Genomic DNA, 22629 nt, shown 5'->3' with positions numbered 1-22629 from the left:
GCGCATGCGCGGAACTAATCGTGTTTCCGGGACGGATCGGGTGTTGACATTCCCTTCCCTCACATCCTGAAGGGGTGGAACTAAGACGCGAGGAAAGGAAACGAGGATGTGCAAATAATTATTGAGAAGCACCCCAGGTGTCATGAGGAATCGGGTCCCCCCTTGAATTCGGTCCCCTTTAGGATCCCCGATATATAACGGCTGACCTCACCACATAGCCTAAATATCATTGTATAGTAGCTGCGTGGTTTTAGACACTCCGTGAAGCCCTTAGCTGTTATAAAATGCACTGTAACCCACTGCTTCTCAGGGCTTATTGTTTTAATATGCCATAATTGAATGCTCAATAGCAATACTTACAGGAATGTGTGTATATGATTTGATGTTTTATTTTAATACTTAATAATCTAAAAGTTGTCATCATTTCCTTTAAATGCTTTTGAAGTTGATAAAATTTATTTTTAATGTGTATATAACTTTAGAGATTGTCCCTAAATTCACAAATCTCGAAAGTTTAATGTCAAACCAACTTTATGCCGAAACGCGGCAATGAACCAACGCATGCTTTATATGCACTACGGGCGTGTGTGTTAACACATGAAGACAATTTATAATATAATCTAAAATAAGACTGTATACAACATTCGTTAATGTTCCTGTAGGAGCTTGTTCTGTTCACAGACAGAGGCTTCAATTCCGAGAGTATGCTACAGTTTGCAAAACTGTGCGAACGGATTGCGAAAGCGTGGGCACAGATTATGAATTTATGGGTACAGATTTCAACAATTGAGGACGGACTGGAAACGCGTGGGTACCGTTTATTAATCCGAGAGCACGGTTTTGTAAATTGAGGAAACTGTTTAGGAATCGGTGCGTACGGCTTTTTAAACTGAGGGAACGAATTACAAAAATGTGTCCACGGATTTGCGTGTCTTGTTTTTTTTTCTCTTACAGGTGACCAGACGGGCTCAGTAGAAATTATTGTACATTATGGGGTTTTTTTTAATTACTTATCGTAGAGATCTAAATTATGGTACAAATTCGATATTTATGGCAATTCTAAGTCTGGCAACACTCGATATGAGGATGTGTTAAGGGTTACCGTACAGCACCGAGTAAAAACCTGAGGGCATGATTTCAAATGTGCAATAAAATATATATTTTTGTAAAGCATTGATAGATTATGGAATTACACAAATGCAAATACAATTTAAGATATTTACAGGATTTAACCATATTCCAGTGTAAGGTGTAATGATAGAAAACAAATGCTATATTTTGTGCGTTCTAGGCATTTTTATTTAGGTTTAAAATGTACATTTTAAATTTACAGTATGCTTAATAAAACGCATTCAAGTTATTATACATACAACGCCATGGGGACAGAACGACACCCATTAGAATGTTCCGTGAAAATTGTGAACACACTTTGACATAAATTGGACTTCACAATAAACAGTGAATTTCAACAGGACACAAGTGAGATCTAAATGTTCAAAACATTTTGATTTAGCTAGTTTGCAATAACTAAACAAGCACTTGTTTTCTTACTGTACAAGCCAAGTGAACCTTTGCATTAAAAAAAAACAGGGATGATTGGTCACACGTGAAAGTAGTTTGACACATTGTCAACTCATTTTAATCGTCTTTATAATCTTTTCCTGCATAAAGACAGATTTAACTCAACATTTCAGAAAGCATGCTCTGATCTTTCTACTTCCTAAAGACAAATCCAATAAGAGACATTTTAGCATGTTAAAAATGGGAAATACCTTTATTTCAGACCATTAAAATAAATACTATACAGAGTCCAATGTAGAAAAGATTTAATACATGGCTTCTGTCTCAAAAAGGTTAATAATTATCACATTTGTAATAAATTTGTTTAAAAAAATAGCACTGACCAATGTAAACCCACATCCAAACCCACCCAACAGAAGACATTAAGCATTCTGAACAATACAAAGACATTGATATCTATACACTACTACTGCAGTTTGGTCCTTTACATTTTAGACCCCTCCAACATATTTTGGTGAGGTAGGTTTTGGGAGCAACCCTCCCACACATCAAGGACTTTGATGCAGAGAAAATGAGCAAATACACTGGTGGGCCATAACCATCAAACCATTTCTATAATGCCTTTAGCCATCCAACCCACCAGAGTAGAGCTTATTTTGAAAATGCTACAGCCATACACACAGGACAACACATGAGATGTAACAGAAGTATTGGACAACAGGAGAAGGTTGCTTGAATACATTTTTGCAATTGTACAATCAAATCCATGTTCCTTAACCAACGGCACACGGGAATCAAGCATGTTTATCTCAAACAGATCTTGTGTTCTTCACTCACATATTTCTAGAAAGGGAATGGCAGCAATCTTATAATTGGAGTCATGTTAAAATCCACAAGATAAAAGCCAAGCCGCTCTACTTCATATGCCTTGCCAAAACTTGGATGATAAATGATCACATCTCAATATTAAATCAACACTCAAAAGCAAGACATGTCTCTGAACCATTATGCCAGTCAGTGCATTAACATTTATACCATAACATGCAAATAAGCCCTGTAAATAGTCCTCTTTGCTAATGATGGTACTGTTCAGAGAAAATGTACAACATTTAGTTAGATGGGCATTGAGAGAAATTTTGTGAACTCTCAGTTCACAGACAAGTGGCCAAAATGTTATACTAAATGACAAAGAAATATTGTCCGCAAAAGTGACAGTACTTGGTTTGTGAAGGGGGTTGCACAAAGGGTGTGGGTTGTAGGAGAAAAAAAAAGGAAATAAAATGGGAAGGTAAGGAGTGGAAAAAGGCAGGGGTCTCAGATCAGATCAGCAACGTTCATGGGCATTTCCTCAACAGTAGTATTGTAGAAGGTCTCAATGTCTCGGAGCGTGCGCTTGTCATCTTCGGTGATCATGTTGATAGCGACGCCCTTTCTGCCAAAGCGGCCGCCTCGTCCAATACTACACAAATAAATAAATGTCATCACATCACAACCACACAAATCAGTCGAGTTGCATCAAAGATACAAGTTTGGTGGAGCTTACCGGTGGATATAGTTCTCCCTGTTGGTTGGAAGATCATAGTTGATGACCAAAGAAACCTGCTGTACATCTATGCCTCTTGCCTGACAGAAAAGACAGTAACCGTTTAGGAGCCCACAAAAGATAGAAAGTTCAAACAGAAGCTATTATATAAATGTAAACTGTTTTAAAGTTGAGCTTAGGGACATAGCAACCCATGCACTGTGGAGAACAGTTAGAATACTCTCCCAAGAACATGATTCCCATGACAGCAGTGAAAGCTGTTGGAAGAGAGGTCTTTGGTGCGCTCTTAGAACTGTATGCAAAGCCACAAAAAAATTTCCCTTACCAGCAGGTCAGTAGTGATGAGGACTCTGCTTGAACCAGAACGGAATTCTTTCATAATAACGTCCCTCTCCTTTTGCTCCATGTCACCGTGCTATTGAAAGAAACACTTATAAACTGCTGTTCAAACACTTATCTACAATTTCCTAAAAGCCTGTGTCACACCTACCAGTGCAGAAACGGTGAAGTCTCTTGCGTGCATTTTCTCAGTCAACCAGTCGACCTTCCTGCGAGTGTTAATGAATATCACAGCCTGAGTGATTGTCAGAGTTTCATAGAGATCACACAGTGTGTCCAATTTCCACTCCTAAAAGAAAAAGAGAAAATTAAGAAAAACCGAAGGCAGAGGTTATAACATTTAATTAGACCACTAGATGCTGCTGTTTTCAGACTTGACAGTCATGATCATATTCCTAAAGTCTTACAGACTCAAATGTACTGCAAAGCAAAACGCCAAACAGACATTGAGAACTGCAGTGGGTCTAGGATCAGTTGACACGCATGGGGATCATCACAAAACAGGCAAACGGAAACACCCGACCCAAAATTTAATTTGACCTCAGAATTTTCAAGCGGGACTACCAGATACCTTACCTCTTTCTCAACATTAATGTAGAACTGGCGAATACCCTCAAGGGTCAGCTCTTCTTTCTTGACCAGGATACGAATAGGATCTCTCATGAACTTGGTAGTCACCTCAAGCACTTCCTGAGGCATTGTGGCAGACAAAAGAATCACCTAGAAAAAGGTAAAAAGATGACATTACAATCTGCTCGTTGTTGTGAATCATGCGGTGATAAAATAACATCACTCAAACTGTTCAATGGATGTAAACTGCTTTAAAGTTATGAAGAGGCACCAAATGGGCCAATCACTGTGGAGAGCAGTTCAATTCTCTACCAAAGACTATGATTCCCATCACAGCACAGAAAGCTGGTGGAAGAGGGGCTTTGGCAACATTTGACTTAACGGAGCAGGAAGCACATTCATATGGCTCTTCTATGGGGGAACTCTAAAGCCAAAAAGTTGTAGGATGACTTTACCTGAGTGTCTGTGCCCAACTTTTGAAAGATCTCATAGATTTGATCCTTGAATCCACGGCTTAACATTTCATCTGCCTCATCTAGCGCAAACATCTTTATATACTTGGGAGCTGATAGGGAGAAAAGCATCATTTAAAGTTTGGAATGATCATTTAACATGACACAGCATACAAGTCATACTAGTTCAAGCTTTAAGACACACAATTAGTCTACATTAAGTATTAAAAGCTAAAAATACATTGGCCAAAACAATTCAGGCCATAAGCACAAGGAGACAGATTTCAGTTTAAATGACTGATGTGTACTTACAGAGATATCTGCGATTGAGCATGTCAAAAACACGTCCGGGTGTCCCAACCACTATGTGTGGTACATCAGCCTGAAGTTTCTGAACATCATTGCGGACATTGGTCCCACCAATGCAGGCATGGCAGGTAGCACCCATGTAGTCCCCAAGAGCCAGGACCACCTTCTGAATCTGAGGAAAGTTAAACAAGATCAAAATGTAAAAATCCATTCTAATCCTAGACATAGGTTCAAAGTGGGAGGCGAGTCATGTTGTTAAATGAGTTTTAACATTAGAAATCTGTGCCCATAGCATGAATCAGCCTTTTCTCATTGTATTGAGATGACTGTGATGAATATGGCCTTCATTTCCTCTTCCCCTAACAGATATAGGACTTTGTGCCATTGACAGACACCGCCTTGCCCAGTTGACAGGGGCATACTTATTCAGCCTTCGAATGAGACAGACAAAACAAAAATATGCATCTCACCTGTTGGGCCAGCTCTCTGGTAGGAGCCAGCACCATAGCTTGCGTAGCCTTCAGCTCCACATCAACCTGTTGCAGAATGGAGATGGCAAAGGTTGCAGTCTTTCCTGTGCCAGACTGTGCCTGTGCAATGACATCATACCCTACACAAAGAAAACAAACAATTGAATGGCGCCTGTGACAAAAACAAACTCAAAGAAAGTATTGAGGCAATTTGTGCCCATAGCATGAAACAGTCAATGTCTCACTGTGCTGAGCAGACTGTGATGAACGTGGGTTTTTAGTTTACCCTTAACAGATATAGGTCAGAGTATCACCAGAAGACACTGCCTTGCCCAGTTGATAAGGGTGTGGATAGTGATCTAGTATTTTTATGACTAAATCAGACATGCTATACAATTATACATACCCTTGATACAAGGGAGAATTGCTCTCTGCTGAATGGCTGATGGTTTCTCAAAACCATAAGCATAGATTCCTCTGAGAAGAGCCTCTCGCAGGTTCATATCATCAAAACTATCAACAATCTCCTTCCAGTTACTCTGTAAACACATTATATAAAGTTAACATGGGTTAACATTTAGTCAAAGAACTTTAACTGTGTTCACTCGCAAACTGTATTCAGTTTTTTTTCTTGAAAGTCAGTCAGACTGCCAACTTGTCAGGGTGATGCCCAACACAAGGACTAAATTTTTGGTGACATGGCGCTTATTGGTACCAACCTCAATGACTCCATCTGGCTCCATACCCTCTGGGCCATTGTCTCTGGGTCTGAAATAAAATGTTACAATTAGAATTGCTTTGACAATTAAATTCATATATAACCGATATCACTTTGCTGACAAAGGAAACGCGCAAATTCACATTGAACAGAGATCGCATATAATGGCCTTCCAGTAATACTCCGGCTAACCCATCCCCCTCTACGGAGTAGGAATTCACATACTACGCATTATACTCTCGCACTCTTTAGGGGTATCGTTGGGTGAATAAAAAAGACATGAATTGAGGATTCTTCAGATTACAATATTGGTAAATTTTAACCGTAAAAGAAATACGACGCCAGCGTAACGTTAGCCTCGAAAAAACAACGAAGAGAAAACGATTTCCTTCAGCGCCATTAACAACGTGGCTCCACTAATTCTGACATGTCAAACAAAAACCGCTTTTTACAATATCCTACGTGATTAAAACAAGTTTAAAATTTGCTTTTTCGTTAACGTTGTATACGAATCCATGACGATATTTATATTTTTAAATGACACCTTACTATATCAAATAGCACTTTAGAAATTTTGGCATCTTAAACAACTTAAAAAAAGAAAATGTTGCACTATTTTGCGAGTGTCGAATATAAAGAGTGTCGTATTTAAGGTTAAGACTTTGGGGCCTACTCTGCCAGACCAGCCTTTTGTCTCGCCCCGGGAAGGCCATAGGCCTACATTTTAATAATGTTACGTTGGTGGCGCATATCTACAAAAACCCAAAGCTTGAGGGTTTCCATATCATTACGCACTAAACGGATGCCACGAGTATAACATTACATCTTAAAAAGTGGAGGATTTGGTTCAAATGCGGTGAAGCCATGTGCCACATGGATTCGCCGGTGACACGAGGAACTACCGAGCGCGTGAGACACGTTGCGTCACGAAAACCGGCATTCTCACAGGCCGTCGACCACACGCTACAAAAATCATTAAAAATACCTTTCAGCAAACAACACGGATGTTAAAATATAGGATCACTACCACATCCCCTTTAGGGGACAACGTGTAGCTATTTTTAATGAGGCGGGAACATCCAGATAACGAACAAGCCGGCTTTTAACATTTCGCTTGAAATCGCAGTTGAAAATACAATTTTTTACATCTCCCAACAAAATATATCGAATAGCAAACACTGATTAAACATTACAAAATAAAATGATCATTATAAGTATAGCTACAGCCATTTTTCTTAACCACATGGTGCTCTTACCTATCTTCATGCTCAGACGACATTATCACAAAGAACTGTGGAGAAGCGGAAACACGCAAATACTTAAACAGTGACGACAGGCAAACGGATGGTGATTGGACATCTCTCCAATCAATCAGGATATAGACCCGCCCAATAAAATTTCCGAACGTTGGTACCGCCCCATTAAGTGCGCATTTGCGCCTCGAAAGAAATATAAGGAATGATAATTTTGCTAATAATTCCCAACATTTTTTAGGGATAGTTGTCATTACATCCATTTTGTCGTTCAAATTATCAAAAGTGTCATAGTAATCTACACTATTCGGCCGCTTGCTCGTCATTCATTATTGTAAGCGGAGACTCCTCGTATTACTCAAAGAGCTGCTTTCGTGTACGTCGCAAGGATTCATGGTGCAGAGTATATCATGCTTTAGTTGATTTTCCTTTCAACCAGTACTGCTTTTTACAAAAGACATGATCATAAATTGCAATATGTAAGTGTGCATATGATTTATTAAAATACAAAACTAAAGACATGTTTCGTTACATTTAATCACTGCCATCACATTTCACAGGACAGGAACAATATTTGTGGGGTGGTTCCCTCTCCTTGGCCTTAAGTGTGCTATGCCATACCAAAGGGCCTGGGACACTATACATTTTTTTGTCAGGCTAGTGCAAGCCAGGGGCCTCATGTAAAAGTTGTGCAGATGTTTACACAACTTCATTTTTATCAATATTGAAATTACTTGCATGCACATTACAATGCCCACTTTGGGAGCCAGGACTTCGGGCCAGAAGGGGTCAAACACCTCCAACATTTCATCTATACAACTTTTGAGACAGCAGTTAAAATTGTATTTATTGTAAGTATACAGACCCGATCTACAAAACCATGTATACAAAGTCGGACCAGTGTTAAAGCTAGAAAGATGAACAATTTTATAAAATAATTTTTTAAATATCTCAAGTTACAGTAGGTGTTAGTCAGGTGAGTGTGGAACAGGTGCCTTTCTCTTGGTTTAAACCAATTATTGGAAAATTTCAGATCAGCAAGTAATAACTGTTTACCTACACATGCCAGAATACTATCTATAGTACAGAATGTGTTTTAAAAGAACGTCTAAACATGTAGAGTTTGTACTCTAGCTTTACATGACATCTTTTAGCAGACACTTCTTTCCAAACCAACTTACAAATGAAGTAAAACGAAAGCAAATATATAGAAAGGCAACAATGTTAAAGTGCTGTAAAACGGCACACAGCGCTCTTCAAATAAGATGTGAAAATATTTGAAATGGGTGCTAGTTTTATTGTACCAGGGGTTGATAAAATATGATTTTTAGCAGTTCCTCGAGGGATAAGAATCCGGCTGCTCTGGTAGAGATAAGCAGATCACTCAATCAGGAGGGAACATATGTGCATTTACGTTATGCTACCAATTCTTTGGCAATGTGAAATTATTTGTACATTGTGTATGTGATATTCAAGTAGGTCTCTAACAATCTATCAAGTAGGAGAATAACAATCTCAGAATATTTTAATGGGTAGAAAATAAGGTACACCACAGCTTTTGAAATGTGTCCAATAGGTAAACTTGTCCAAACGAATTACTGCTGAACCTTAAGAACCTCATTTACAAGTGTCTGTCGGGCAATGAAGTCCAGTATATCCATAAGATTTTCTCCCCCATTTAATCCATTTGAACAGTGTCTGAATTCTCTCCATTCTTCTATGTAGTGCAGTGTCAGGTGTCCACCATTTTGTCAGTATTCCGAGTTAACATTGCCTACATTTGTCCATTTCTTTTTACCCACCATGCATTCCGATTTTGGTCGTTCACTCATTCCCCATGATAAGGCGCAAATCAACCATTGGCTAAGATTTAGCTGGTGGAGAGTGATCGATGTCACAAATCCACATTTAAACTTATTGCTAAGATTTATTTTCTGCTTTTTGAAAGCAGATTAAATGAATGCATAGACAGTCGAGCTTTACTTTGGTTCTCGATTAGAAACAAGTACAAAACTGTGACCAAGTAAAGTGTACTTTAACCATTTTATTAAACAACCCATAAAGCCACACAGGTGCAATATAAGAGTTATGAAAAATGTCCGCTACAGTACTGTCAGTAGCAGGTTATATTACATTAGTGTCTGAAATCTTCCCAATATATTGAACTATTTATCATTTGTGTTATAGAGAATGAGTGAACGAATTCAGACGCAGCTTAAGTCTTTAAATATGTTCGTAAATTCCCTGTTCTTATGCTTCATCCATGCAGATGCATATGTGTGTAATTTGCACTGGAAAATGAGCTTTGATAACAAAAAAGATTGATACAGCCATTAGTCTCAAATGTTATCGCAGAGTATTACTTTATTAACACATGACGTTTACATCAATGCACATTACAAAGGTGCTTAGAAAATATTCATACACAAAGACCGATGAAATACTCTTGACACTACCTACAGGTCACCATAATGGTCACAGTCAACCGGTCCAGCCCACAGCAAGTGCAGATGAAATAACACAGCCAGATTGGTCACGGCGCCCATTTTCTGCTCCTAAACATGCAGAAACAGACAACTTATCAAAACAGAAGTGCCATGTCACTATTTACACCACTAGATGCTGCCGTTTTCAGACTTGACAGTCATGATCATATTCCTTGAGTCTACAGACTCCGATGTACTGCAGAGCAAAACGCTTAACAGACACAGAGTACAGCAGGGGGTCAAGGATCATATGACACGCATGGGAATCATCACAAAACAGAAAGTTGGATTAACCAAATTGGATTAAAAAAGACAGGCTAAATGTAATTTACTTCCCAACTTTGGAAATCAAGCAGATGCATATTCCAGTTTAAAATGTACCTCTTTCTCAACGTTAGTACAACTGCTGGATTCCCTCAAGCATTTATGCTTATTGCTTGAAAAGCACGTGATCAGGATCCACTGAAGATTCCAGAGGCATTGTAGCAGACAAATCACCTACAAACAGGAAATATTACATTTTAGCAAGTAGCAAAGTGAACTAAATCTGAACCTAGGGATCATTTAACGGGCCAAAGACAAAATATGTAAACTGCTTTTAAGTTATGAAGAGGCACAAAATGGGCCAATCACTGTGGAGAGCAGTTACGATTCTCTACCAAAGACTATGATTCCCATCACAGCACAGAAAGCTGGTGGAAGAGGGTTTTTGGCAACATTTGACTTAAGGAAACACATACATATGGCTCTTCCTAAAACTTCTAAAGCACCACTTATTACTGTTAGTTAGATGTACGATTATAATAGTTCACCTGTGGCAATTTGAGCAATATTGGTACCTGGAACCACAGCCTCACCTATCCCAAACATCTTGAGATATTTGGCAGCTGATGGAGAGGACAGAAACACATTTACCATTTAGAATACAAATCCTGACAATTCAGTTCTGACCGCATGCACAAGTCAAATAACTACAATCAAAATGGAAGGGTTGCAACTTTAACAAAAAAAGCTACAAGTAAGAAATGTGCCCATAGCATGAAACAGCCTATTCTCATTGTATTGAGCTGACTGTGATGAATATGGCCTTCATTTCCTATTCCTCTACCAGATATAGGATTTGTGTCACAGACAGACACCACCTTGCCCAGTTGATAGAGGGTATACTTATTTCGTTAGATAAAAAGAGCACTTGCTCATCAGCCTGTGACTTCAGCTGAGACCGAACAACAAAACAGATGAATCCAAATGAATCAATTATCTCACCTTTTGGGCCAGCTCTCTGGTAGGATCCATCTCCATAGCTTGTGTAGCCTTCAGCTCGACATTAAAGTTGCCAAAGGTGGCCAATCTTTGATGACATCATAACCTGCACACACAGAACAGCATAGTTTAATGCCCGATGTGAAGGAAAAAAAAAAATCTTATCGAGTCCATTTGTGCCAACAGCGTATAGATCATGAGACAAGTTACTTTTGCAATACTAAACCGTTTAAACCTAAAAAAATGTAAACTGCTTTATAGTTATGAAGAGGTACCACAAGGCCCAATCATTGTGAGAAGCAGTTTTGATTCTCTACCAAAGCCCATGATCCCCATCACAGCACAGAAAACTGGTGGAAGAGGGAGGTTTTGGTGTCTGTTTAAGGGAGAAACGGATTTGCCTTAACACTACGAGGACAAAGCTTAGGCCAACAATGCCACACCAGCCTTGCATCTCATCCAAGAAAGCATGTATGCATTTATGGAGTGGTGCAAGCTTTATACCACTGTGCCCAAAACTGAGATTTTGCCTTTTACACATTAATGTAGATTTTAACTGGGAATCTTCCAGATATGAATTTCTTTAAAAGTGCTTACCCTTAAACATGCATCTTTTTCAACGAATGCAGAACTGGCACTGGATAATGCAATCTAATGAACTTCACAAGCATCTCCGGAGGCATTCTTGCATATAAGAGTCACCTGGCTGGAAAGAGGAAAAGGTAAAACATATGCTAGCAAGCAATAAAGTTAAAACCACAATCGGATAACTGATCTTGAGCATTATGCAGTGACAAAAATGTCATAATTTAGACAACGATAACAGATGTAATAGTCTTTAGAAGTTATGAAAAGGCACCAAAGAGCCCCATTGAAGTATAAGTGGCCGTGTTGTCTGCAGCACATTCTAAAATAAGACTAAACAGCAGTAAACGCTAGGCTTGTCACAGAAGAGCCATGGTATTCCACCACTTAAAGGAGATATGAGATTAGTTTAACCAAGTGTCCGATAAAACTTTAGAAAGATCTCATAGCTTTAATCCTTAAAACCACAGCATAAAGTAATCGTTGAATTACTTGCGAAGAATATAAAAAAGGTTGTCTAAGAACTGCACTGGCCCCCCATTCACTTCTACTTTATGGACAGAAACCATGCAATGGGGGCAGTTAACATTCATCCAAATATCTCATAGGTGTTTCGGAAGAATGGAAGTCATACAGGTTTGAAATGACACGTGGGTGAGTAAATCTGACCATTACATTTTTTTTGGGGTGAACTGACATTTCATCTGCCTCATCCGCAACCAATATATGGGGAAGCTGATAGGGAGGTGAAAAGGCATTTGTAGTAGCACGTGAATTACTTTTTCTGTTCGATTTTACGGATGAACAATTGACAATGAACAGACGAACGGATCGTTTACTTTAAATCGCCCCGTAACGTTAGTTGTCTGGATTATTTCGACGGTGGATGCCTTTGCCTTAACCCCAAAAGACAAACGATAAAGCACGTGCTGCTCTTGGAGTTGCCGAACACACGAGGATGTATCGAGCACGTGCTGCATCCCAACGCAAAGCCCCACGTTGAAAAAACCGACACACGACTTGGAAATAATTTCTAGATCCCTTTAACGGGAATAACAAAGAAAGGAACAAGTCTGGCCGAGTGGTAATGTTCGCTTTCAAATCGCAATAACATGCATTTCCTATCACTTTGTATTAAGTTATGCATAAACATTTCCCATAAAGTTCTCAATATAAATATGTGTTAATATCGCAATCTTTTAGACTTTATGGTCGTCTTACCTGTCTTCAAGCTTAAGCAGCATGGTTGCAGAGAGAGAGAGAACTCTTTACGGAAACACGTCAAAATATATAGGCCCTGACGACAGCCAAGGCGCTATTGATTGGACGTTTCTCGAGTCTACGAGGACGTAGATCCGCCCAGAGCAGAATTTCCTTAAGTTGGTACCGCCCCCTTAAACCGTATTCAGCCCTGCACAAAATGGCATGTAGGGAAAAGGAATAAATCGTACGGGAAGCGAGATTGTTGTTACGCATGTTATGTACAGGGCTTCGTATGAATGCATTTATGTCTCGACAAGAATAAAGGATGAGAAACGATAGACGATATAGTACTGTATTTCAGAAGTCTTGAAACCTGCTGATGGAGGTTTATCAAGCACACCCGAGCCATCCAAAGTCTTCCGAATCACTTGACATACAGACGGGTGTTATTTAGACAGGTGGGCCTCCAGGAGCATGGTTGATGGCCTAGGGTATTTTTCTTACACCCCAAAATGTATTTTTAGAGTTGTCGGCAATTTTTGTTTTAATTGCTTTAACTTTTGTTTTAGCCCCTTCAGAATGGGACCCAGGTTTGTTTTCTGTTTGGACTTTAACACTGCAGGACACCAGCCCTATCAAAAAGTCTACAAGAGTATGAAGTCCAGTTTAAAAAAAATCTGTGTTTTGTATGGCATTCCATCCATAAATTGAATAGCCTTGCTGAACGTGTTACAGGTACATAGCATTCACGGTTAAATTAATTTCATGATTTACAGTTAATTTTCCTATTCCAGTTTTGATCCGTCCTGCCATTAACAAACTTAAATTATTGAAATTCACTAAGATATTAAGTGTTCAGAAGATTTATTTATAAACAAAAACAGCATACATGATCATTCTGTTACATCACATTTCCTCTAATGCCAGAACGTTTGATTAGGAGATTGGTAACATATTTATGCACAGAGAATCTTCAAAACAAAATGCTCCATTGAATCATAGCCGTCACTAGATTTCACAGGACTCTAACAGAATTTGTAGGCTGGCCCCCCTCTCCAGGGCACAAAGAGTTAGCAACGCCACAGAGGACCTAAGCGTGCTCCTCCCTCATCCATCTTCGGAGCATTTTCTTTTCTTGATGTTACACAAATATCATAATGAGAGTTTGCAATGACACAGTTCTTTGTACATAAGTCTTCTCAGCTTGGGCATGTCATGTTGACTGAAGCTGAATGGTTGACCCAATGCGAGACATTTGCAATACTAGAAAAGAAGAACAGACAAGGTAAATTAAAAATATTTTATATTAAATGTTGACCATGGTGAATATTAGGGATGTAACAATATTATAGGAATCGTTTTATCGCAATAGCAAAATTGTCTCAATATTATCGTGGTCACATGACCGTATGAAATCTTTTCCAAGGTCCATCTGGTGCAATTATTTTATAAAAGGGATTTTTGGGTCATTTGACCCATCTCATACTATAATCATAACTGTTGCTTAGAGGTATGAGTTAAGTGATAAAGAAAAGAGAATGTTTACGGCACATTTCCAAGTCACCATTTGAAAATGTAAGTATTGCATTAAATATTGTACTGTGGACGTTATACCGAGGTATTAACGTACAGTGAGAGTTTTAATATGGTTACATCTCTAGTAAATATACATACCTGCAGGACAAATGCTCCGCAGTCACTGTCATTGTTCTGTCTGCCTACGTTCTGTAACATTAAAAAAGTGCTTTGTTAATTGATGTTTAAACATTTAAACTGCTAGAAATAAATTAAATAAAAAAACACAAAGCTAAATCACCAAGTACCGATTTATGACCCGTCTAAACTCACCATTTTAAAAAAGCCTTTCCATCCTGTGAGAAAGTCTCTCTGCTCTTTAATAATGGCCTCTGCTTGTAGGTACTTAGAAATATGCTACAGAGAAAACAATGTGGTAAAGTAAATATAGCTCAATAAAGGGTTTAAGGGACAGTTCACTCAAAAATAAAAATCAGTCCATTATTTACTCATCCTTATGTCATTCCAAACCTATTTGACTTACTTTCTTTTGCAGAACACAAAGGGAGATATTTGGAAGAAGGTTTGTAAACAACATTGGCCCCCATTGACATCCATTGTCACAAAACCACATATTTCTCATATCTCTTTTTTGTGTTCTACAGATTTTCAACCACATAATGGGAGTAAATGACTGAATATTTAGATTTTGACAGAACTATCCCTTTAAGATGCATTATGTTTGTTTGGGTATTTCACACAAATATCATGGCATTGAGAAAAAAATAAGTCTGTAATGTTTTACAATATGCCCTATGACAACAGCTCTCTAACCTTGGGGCAGCGGCGATTAAGAGTTCGCTGGGAATCGAAGTATGTGATTGAGCGCTGTTTTATATCCACTGAAACTAGCGACCAGTGCACTTCTAAATGGATAGGAATCAACAGTAGATCCTTCTGGAAGATGTCCACCTAAACACAAGTTTAACCTTAATGAACTAAATAAAGCATAAAAAAGAAAGACAATACTGAACTGCTTCAAGGATCAGTTTAGAAGTATGGCCTAGAGGAACTTTACCATCAAAACAAAGCTACAATAACATCACATGTGATTATTTATACAGTAACAATGCATTTTTATACCCGAATCAAATAATACGTTTACAGTTTGCTTACATTCTTGGTCCACCGTTTCACTCCATCATAACCTTTGGTCCTTAATTTGTCATAAAAGAAACTGTTGAAAAAGTGCACCTAAAATTAACAAAACACAGATTAGATACAGGTGAACACAAAGTAATTTAGTTCTGAAACCAACAAAAAAACAAGAACAGAACTTAACTGAATAATGAAATATTTGATGTCTTGAATATTTATGAAGATGATTGAATGTAATTGCATATTGTCGCTGTCTTTCCAAAACCTTTTTTCTTAGGAAAGGGAAAATATCGGTGTTGTCCAAATGGACCAGCAGCACTTTTTGATCCATTTTTTGGTTAAGAATAGCAAAACCCAGTGACACGCATAGAAGGTGACCATTAACAATGCTTTATGGCAAAATATTAAAATCACAAAATATAGAGAAACAAGGTATCAGAAGAACAGCAGCGATATGTAGACCACATATTTTGTTACTAGCGCTGAAACGATTCCTCAAGTTACTCAAGTAATCCTAATACAAATAATCATTGAGGCAATTTTTGTTGCCGCAAAGCTTTGTTTAATCCATTTAACTACAGTACACACAGTTCACTGCGTTTCCCCACAGCTACACTTGTGCTGCTCATGAATTTGTCTGCGCTTTACGAGGACATGAACACATGAACTTCATCTCCAGAGTTGCTCTGAGATTTTATTTCATGCACATTTTATTGTTTGATTGAAGAAACAGACATACTAAAAAATAAGCGTCTTCCGACAACCTGCCAAAATAAAAGTCCAGACGCTGTATTTTATGTGGACAAATATATTACTAATTTAGACAAACTAAATGCCTCATACCCAAGCTGAAGTTAGTTGTTTACCTTTGAAAATATTATTTCTATTTTTATAAATATGTCTTATTTATACATTAGTATTATATTGCATTTTTAATGTAATATTGTAATCCCCTAATGTAATATTGTAATCGCCTAATGTAATTATAAATTAGTTAACTTTTCACAGATATTAATGCAATTTCAGCATTAACATTTTTAAATTTTCTAAAAAGGAAACAAATTAGTTGTTCATTTTAAGAGACCTATCTTATTTTCTCTTGTATATTTATTATTGCTCTTTAATAAAGAAAAAGTATGTATTATCTGAATACCCGATTAATCGATGGAAAAATCTATAGAATATTCGATTACTAAAATAATCGATAGCTGCAGCCCTTTTTGTTACTGATGTTTGACTAGTATAATCACCTTTTCAGGCACTGAATCCATCACAAGATCTCCGTACATGTTCATGACCTTAAGAATCAGATAAAAGATGAGTGTGTATGTTAGACAGGATTGAGATCAACAGGATTAAAAAACGCTCAATGGTGCAATCAATGTACAACTCAAAACTAACCTGGTCATTGAGCCAGTTCTGTCCATATAGAGTTGAAAGATCATCCATTGTGAGAACATGGCGCTTGTAATTCACTCTGAACCCTTTAACCATGGCGGTGCCTGGTGACCTCTGATAGGACTGAATTACATGTTGCACAACTATTTTCCTATAAGCACATCATTAAAACAAAAACAGTAAAAATTGTTGCTTTCCTTCTCAAAACAGATTTTTATGGTAAAATTCCAAAAATATTGACCACATTGCTATCATTAGGGTATATGCAGCACTAGACATATAACAATCAAAAGAAGAAAAGTCTATTTAAAGTTGGATATGTGGAAGACCTGTGAGGCTGGGAAAAGTCCTCATTGAAGATGTTCTCCAGTTCCTCAACAATATCATCTGAATGTACAGGAATCAGACTTCCATACTTTTGGAGATATTCATCAAGAAGACCTGGAAAATAAAAAAAAATGCATGAGGTAATACTACAGAGCTTGGCATTGTCAATGTTGGCAATGTAGCACTCAATCTAATAACTGGGATATAAACCTTGGACACAAGTCCTGTGTTCTTCTGTAAGGGCCAACTCCATCCTCTGAGAGGCAGGCTTCTCCGGCATAGATTGATATTCCCGTCCTCCACAGACCGCTAAATTTGACAGAGTATCCCCATGATAGCCATTATAACTGTGGAATTGGTTTTCTGTCAGAAGAAAATAAACTTTAATATACTGCAATTTCGAGTTTAAGTATTCATAGAAACAAAAAAAGACAAAGCAAAATAAAAAAAACTTGCCGTTTTGTCTGCAACTTGTTGTCTCCAAACCTAACTGTAATGAGCCCAGGTTGTTACACCCCTGTTCTCGTTTCTTGGTGGTGTAAAGGCTATACTGGCGCCACCTCCTTGCCCGTCGATACCCTAAACTGCCAACCCATTGTGCTCTCTGTCTCCACGTTTTCCAATTCTGCACAAGCCGGTTTCGTAACCTCGCACTAGACCGCAACCTCCGCCAACGCTTTAATCTTTGCTCTCTTAGCCCATGAAGCCGTACCTGTACTGGATGCTCTGGAAAGTCTCTGACTTGTAATTCGGCATCCCCATCATGTGATGGCCCCTGGTGTCGAAAACTGTCAACATGCATGATCTGCAGTTGTGATTCAAATGGCCTTTGCCAGTCTTCCAGTTCCTGCTTCTCCTCCCATAGAGCACATTCAGAATCGATCTCTTGGTCATCTGATTCTTCGTCCTCTTCCAAATCTTCAAGGTTCTCATCAACTCCAATGTCTTCATCAACCTCTATTGGTTCTATGTACTCACCAGTCCATACCCTTTCCTTGTGACCTAGTTTGAGGTGTATGGGGCTGGTGGCATTGGGAGGGGAGTTGGGATCCATTAGACCACCTCCCATGCCTCCAACACTGCTGGCTTCCTGGCTCACAGTCAGAGAGAGTTCCCCCTGCCAGCGGTTCTGCGCCAGGCTTCCGCCACTTTCTCTCATGGTCCACTGGCAACCTGCTACCTGCGCCAGCTCGCCGCCTGCAAAAGTGAAACATTCGGGGGGAACATTTTGTTTTAAGATAATAAGCATAATTATGCTCTGCTAGTGTACTATCAAAAACAGTTTGCGAGCCTATGTTAAAGTGACGTATATACTGTGTACGTTTTAATATAAACTAAGGTACACATTACAAATATAATTTACTCCAGTGAGAAAGCCTTAAACAGAGTTCGATAGAAAACGCATCATTGACATTTAAAGGATGTAGAAGACAGTGTTATAAGATAGCATTCACAATACATTTAATACACCGTGTGGGTGTGCACGTATGCTGAAGTGGAGAATGTAACTTGGTTAATGAAGTCGAAATCAGTTGACAACACATTTCTTACAGATTTATTTCTAGCACGTCTAATCCATTGACCATTGTATGATCTAGGAAACCACACGTCTTGGCATAAGGACTGCATTTTAAGGTAAAATAATAAAATGTTTGCTTTACTGGTGTATACTCTCTGACATGTGCATATTGGCTAATTAGCTGGCTAGCTAACGTTACGCCCGTGTTTCCTCTACAGTCTCTGAATCACGCCGACACATCACTTACCTTTTATGTGCACCTTTATTACACTAGTAGCTCAAATACGCACACCGGTTTGGCTTTATTTTCCACACATTTGTGGTCAATAAACCAAATTCTGCATTACGAAGATATCCAGCTCAATCAATGGACACAGTCGCGTTCTTTATACGACAGCGTAAACACCGACGCCGCGCCTAACTGATGACATCATTGACTTTGTGTTACATGTATTGAAGCATTCTGTTTTTACGAGTGTGAATTTGCCCAGTTTGTTCTGGACTATCTGGAGATATATTGAATATCTCATATTTAAGCAAACAAAATTAAATATTAGGCTATCTAGAATGGATATATTCGTATTGTTTAAAGGTACAAGTTTAAAAGAAACCCCATTAGGTGGACAATTTCAAAAAGCATAGAGCAAAACGATTTTATTTCATTTTTGAAAACTTAATTGATGTAACCTACAATTAATTGATGTAATTGATGTCTGTGGTTTCTCCTTTTTAATATTTTCTTTAAAGGGATAGTTCAGCCAAAAACTCCAATTTGCCGTTTATTTACTCACCCTCAGGCCATCCGAGATTGAGATGACATTTTTTCTTGAGCAGAACCATAAAGAAGATTGTTTATGGGGGTTTATGAGTCTATGGGGTCCGCCCTTATAAGAGTTCCTAAAGCACATAATTCCAAAAAGCGGCTCCTGGCGACATGTTGACATTTCGTGAAGTGACTCACTCGATATTTTCATAAATTTCAATGTCATTTTTAATAATATTAGCCATACTGTACAGCCTAAACACTGCCTTTCTGCAGGTGGCAAACATACCAGACGCTGGATGCCATCCGCCACCAAATACTACAAGAAGGAGATTGCGATTGTGTGCAGAGGCTGCACATTTTGGCCAATATTATTAAAAATGACGTTCAGTTTTATGAAAATTTCAAACGATTCTCTTCACGACACGTCAACATGTCGACAGGAGCCGCTTTTTGGAATTATGTGCTTTAGGAACTCTGAGACAGGTGGACCCCATAGACTCCCATTATATGAAGCAGAGAGGGCTTTACCAAACATTCTTCTTTATGGTTCTGTTCAAGAAAAAATGTCACCTCAATCTCGGATGGCCTGAGGGTAAATAAACGCAAATTGGAGTTTTTGGCTGAACTATCCCTTTAATTCTGTGTGGGATCACGCTTTCCTATTATGTAATAAGGGAACTATTTAATCCTCTAAGTATGTGTATTTGCAATGTTCTTGAATAAAATGCATTAAAATGTATTGGAGCATGCACTGCACTGCACTGCACTGTAACTCATTTATCATTTATTGCATCTATCGCATAACTAACTGCATCTACTCATCTATTGCACTATAGCTTCAATAACTGCACTAACTCATCTACTGCACTGTAACTGTATATCTGCATCTACTCATGTATTGCACCGTACCTTTAATAACCACATTAACTCATCTACTGCACTGTAACTTTAATAGCTAATGTCTCTAACTAATGCACACTCAAATCACTTGCACTATTGTATAGTCCATATTGTTATCTGCTCATAACCTCCTGTACACTAATGTTCACAGTAGATAGCCTTCTGTATATATTTTTCATAGTACATACCGATTGTCATATTTTCATAGTACATGCCCATCGTAAATTATTTTCCTAATATTGTATTCTGTATTTATTCACACTGTATATCTGCACTTGCTAATTGCACTTCTGGTTAGACCTAAACTACATTTCGTTACACTGTACTTGTATATGTGTAATGACAATAAAGTTGAATCTAATCTAAAAAATTTATGGAAATTGGTTTGCAACTAAAACGTTTCCCCATAAATCTGTTTAAATAATTGGTTTTGGATAATTGGTTTAGTAAAAAATAATTTAAATAAAATCGTAGCTGATCTATTTGATTCTACTGGTGATCTTTTATTATATGAAAACTATTTACCAACATCCTGTACCATTTAAGAATTTAAAGGCAATTCCAAATGGCATAATCTTTTTTGATGAAAAAAATCTATTACCTATAAGCCATCCTTTAAACAACTGTCTTCAATTATCCTTGAGATGTGTTTCACTTTTAAATAAAGACTGCAATTATACATTTATTCATCAGCTTTCCTAGTCTTGGAGCTCAAAGCGCACTTAAAAATTCTGCATAGAATATACCATTGTAATGAACTTTTAGCAAACACAGTGATGTAGCTGACATATGAACTTTTGTTTCTGACTATACAATCCCCTGCCAACGAACCCATGAGCTTGGTGTTGGTAGCGCCAACTTCTTACCACTGAGCCACAGGAAAGTATATCTGATTTTGTTTCTTATTACATTTCTTTGTGTGGGTAAGTGCCAAACAAAAATTTGTTTTATAAGTTCATTGAATTTAACTGAAGTGGAGAAAGAAATAGCTGGAAAAAAAGATATCAACAATAAAATTTATAGTCATGTATATTACGTTACTTATATAACCTAAGCAAGATTCAGTCATTTATAACTTTTCCTATTTTAACTGGAATATCCCCCTTCAGTCTCTAATGTGTTTTTAGTTACTGATTGTTGGTAATTATGCTGTCAATCTCTTTCCTGTATGATACTAAACAGTAGGCTAAATGGTCACCTGCATACCTCTAAAGATACGTGTTCAAAAGGGTTGAGTCATAATATGATGAGAAGAAAACACATTTCCTAAATTGCACCAGTCAAGAACCAGAAATGAGGATGTATTTTATTTACAGGACAGTTTACTCAGCACAGTTTACATATAAACAAATTTACAATAGATGGGTTTCCCAATAACAGATTTACCAGCTAAATCTCTGTTAGAAAGTTTTCAATTCATTTTCAACATGTGAAATCTATTTCACATTAGATGGTTGCTTGTAGTCAACAACACACAAAACCTGAATTTATAATAACCCAGCTCATAAGTTTTACATTCACTTTACAACTGTTTTAATGTCATCTTCGTGACTCATCTTCGTAATTTGCAAGGCTTATTCTTGTATATTATCCTTAAAAAGAAAAGAGCTATAGGTAATTTAATATGATTCCACATGAGCATTTGCATATGTGTGAGAATGTGTCTTTTCTGTGACAAGAAGAAAGACATAACCAGTAAAACCGGAAAGACAGGATCAGAGTGAAAAGGGCACCGAGTGAAAATAGTCTCTGTTTTCCTTCTGCTCAGTCTCTGTTTGTAAAGAGCCAAACACGAGAGTTCCTGTGTGCTGACTGAACTAATAGCCTACAGCATACTTTCAAGTTTCCTTTTACACCCATTTTTTAAGTTGTCATTAAACGCTCACATCCTTTATTACACTATTTCAACGTTTGTGTTGTAGCAAGTTAATCATGGCTTAATTCCTTGTATCTAATTACTTTTAACAAGTATTACTACCAAGACACCAATAAACAGGACATTATTACTACTGCAATTTAAATGCAATCTACGGGACTTTATATAGCAAGGTGTCATTTAAAACATATTGTTAAAAACACTCCAGCCAGGCTACAAAACGATTCTTCATTTGGGTTATGGAAAATGAAATATTCTAGAGCATTAATGATTAAAACTATCAAAATGGTGAATACACAACACTAGCCTATATGTATGTTTTAAATATAGCTTAAATTAGCAAGATGCTAAAAAACAAGATAAAGGAAAAAAACAAACAAACAAAACACTTTCGTTGAAAATAACGTCACAAGAAACACGTCAATTATGACTATATTACCCAATAGAGGGCATGAATT

At 37.8% G+C, this 22629-nt stretch overlaps 2 protein-coding genes, 1 long non-coding RNA gene and 2 other non-coding genes across 5 annotated transcripts; all 5 read right to left on the bottom strand.

Annotated features, from left to right (window-relative positions):
- Positions 1-1755: 1755 nt before the first annotated feature.
- Positions 1756-7228, bottom strand: eif4a1a (eukaryotic translation initiation factor 4A1A). Its single transcript, XM_056753860.1, has 11 exons — positions 7179-7228; positions 5924-5972; positions 5611-5743; positions 5205-5344; positions 4738-4906; positions 4429-4538; positions 3980-4123; positions 3555-3692; positions 3390-3479; positions 3065-3144; positions 1756-2980 (listed from the first exon to the last, which is right to left on the bottom strand). The coding sequence occupies exons 1-11, from the start codon at positions 7199-7201 to the stop codon at positions 2836-2838; spliced, it is 1221 nt and encodes a 406-aa protein (XP_056609838.1). The 5' UTR covers positions 7202-7228; the 3' UTR covers positions 1756-2835.
- On the bottom strand, positions 3768-3905 carry LOC130432058 (small nucleolar RNA SNORD10). The gene has a single exon (XR_008908398.1). It is a non-coding gene; the product is annotated as a small nucleolar RNA SNORD10 (small nucleolar RNA).
- Positions 7229-9519: 2291 nt separating the features above from the next.
- LOC130422540 (uncharacterized) lies at positions 9520-12814 on the bottom strand. The gene is made up of 6 exons (XR_008906909.1): positions 12731-12814; positions 11522-11630; positions 10928-11030; positions 10474-10548; positions 10043-10159; positions 9520-9730 (listed from the first exon to the last, which is right to left on the bottom strand). It is a non-coding gene; the product is annotated as an uncharacterized LOC130422540 (long non-coding RNA).
- On the bottom strand, positions 9803-9939 carry LOC130432062 (small nucleolar RNA SNORD10). The gene has a single exon (XR_008908400.1). It is a non-coding gene; the product is annotated as a small nucleolar RNA SNORD10 (small nucleolar RNA).
- A 757-nt stretch (positions 12815-13571) lies between the features above and the next one.
- On the bottom strand, positions 13572-19015 carry senp3b (SUMO specific peptidase 3b). Its single transcript, XM_056749263.1, has 11 exons — positions 18877-19015; positions 17567-18307; positions 17321-17473; positions 17113-17224; positions 16787-16934; positions 16636-16683; positions 15404-15481; positions 15062-15199; positions 14561-14644; positions 14387-14437; positions 13572-13975 (listed from the first exon to the last, which is right to left on the bottom strand). Exons 2-11 carry the CDS (start codon positions 18267-18269, stop codon positions 13865-13867), a joined length of 1626 nt encoding a protein of 541 aa, XP_056605241.1. The 5' UTR covers positions 18270-18307; positions 18877-19015; the 3' UTR covers positions 13572-13864.
- Between the last annotated feature and the right edge of the window lie 3614 nt (positions 19016-22629).

The sequence above is a fragment of the Triplophysa dalaica genome, chromosome 1 (genome assembly GCF_015846415.1).
Source record: "Triplophysa dalaica isolate WHDGS20190420 chromosome 1, ASM1584641v1, whole genome shotgun sequence".
Classification (NCBI taxonomy): domain Eukaryota; kingdom Metazoa; phylum Chordata; class Actinopteri; order Cypriniformes; family Nemacheilidae; genus Triplophysa; species Triplophysa dalaica.
This window is presented reverse-complemented; position numbering and strand designations above follow the sequence as displayed.

Excerpts from the sequence above, each read along its gene's own strand:
- eif4a1a (XM_056753860.1), bottom strand. The coding sequence starts at position 7,201 with ATGTCGTCTGAGCATGAAGATAG. Across the intron at positions 5,744-5,923 it reads AGCCAGATGGAGTCATTGAG|AGTAACTGGAAGGAGATTGT; the intron begins GTTGGTACCAAT and ends ATGTGTTTACAG. Across the intron at positions 3,693-3,979 it reads ACATTAATGTTGAGAAAGAG|GAGTGGAAATTGGACACACT; the intron begins GTAAGGTATCTG and ends TTTTTCTTTTAG.
- senp3b (XM_056749263.1), bottom strand. The coding sequence starts at position 18,269 with ATGAGAGAAAGTGGCGGAAGCCTGGCGCAGAACCGCTGGCAGGGGGAA. Across the intron at positions 17,474-17,566 it reads AACAAGTTGCAGACAAAACG|AAAACCAATTCCACAGTTAT; the intron begins GCAAGTTTTTTT and ends TTCTTCTGACAG. Across the intron at positions 15,482-16,635 it reads TGGATTCAGTGCCTGAAAAG|GTGCACTTTTTCAACAGTTT; the intron begins GTGATTATACTA and ends TGTTAATTTTAG.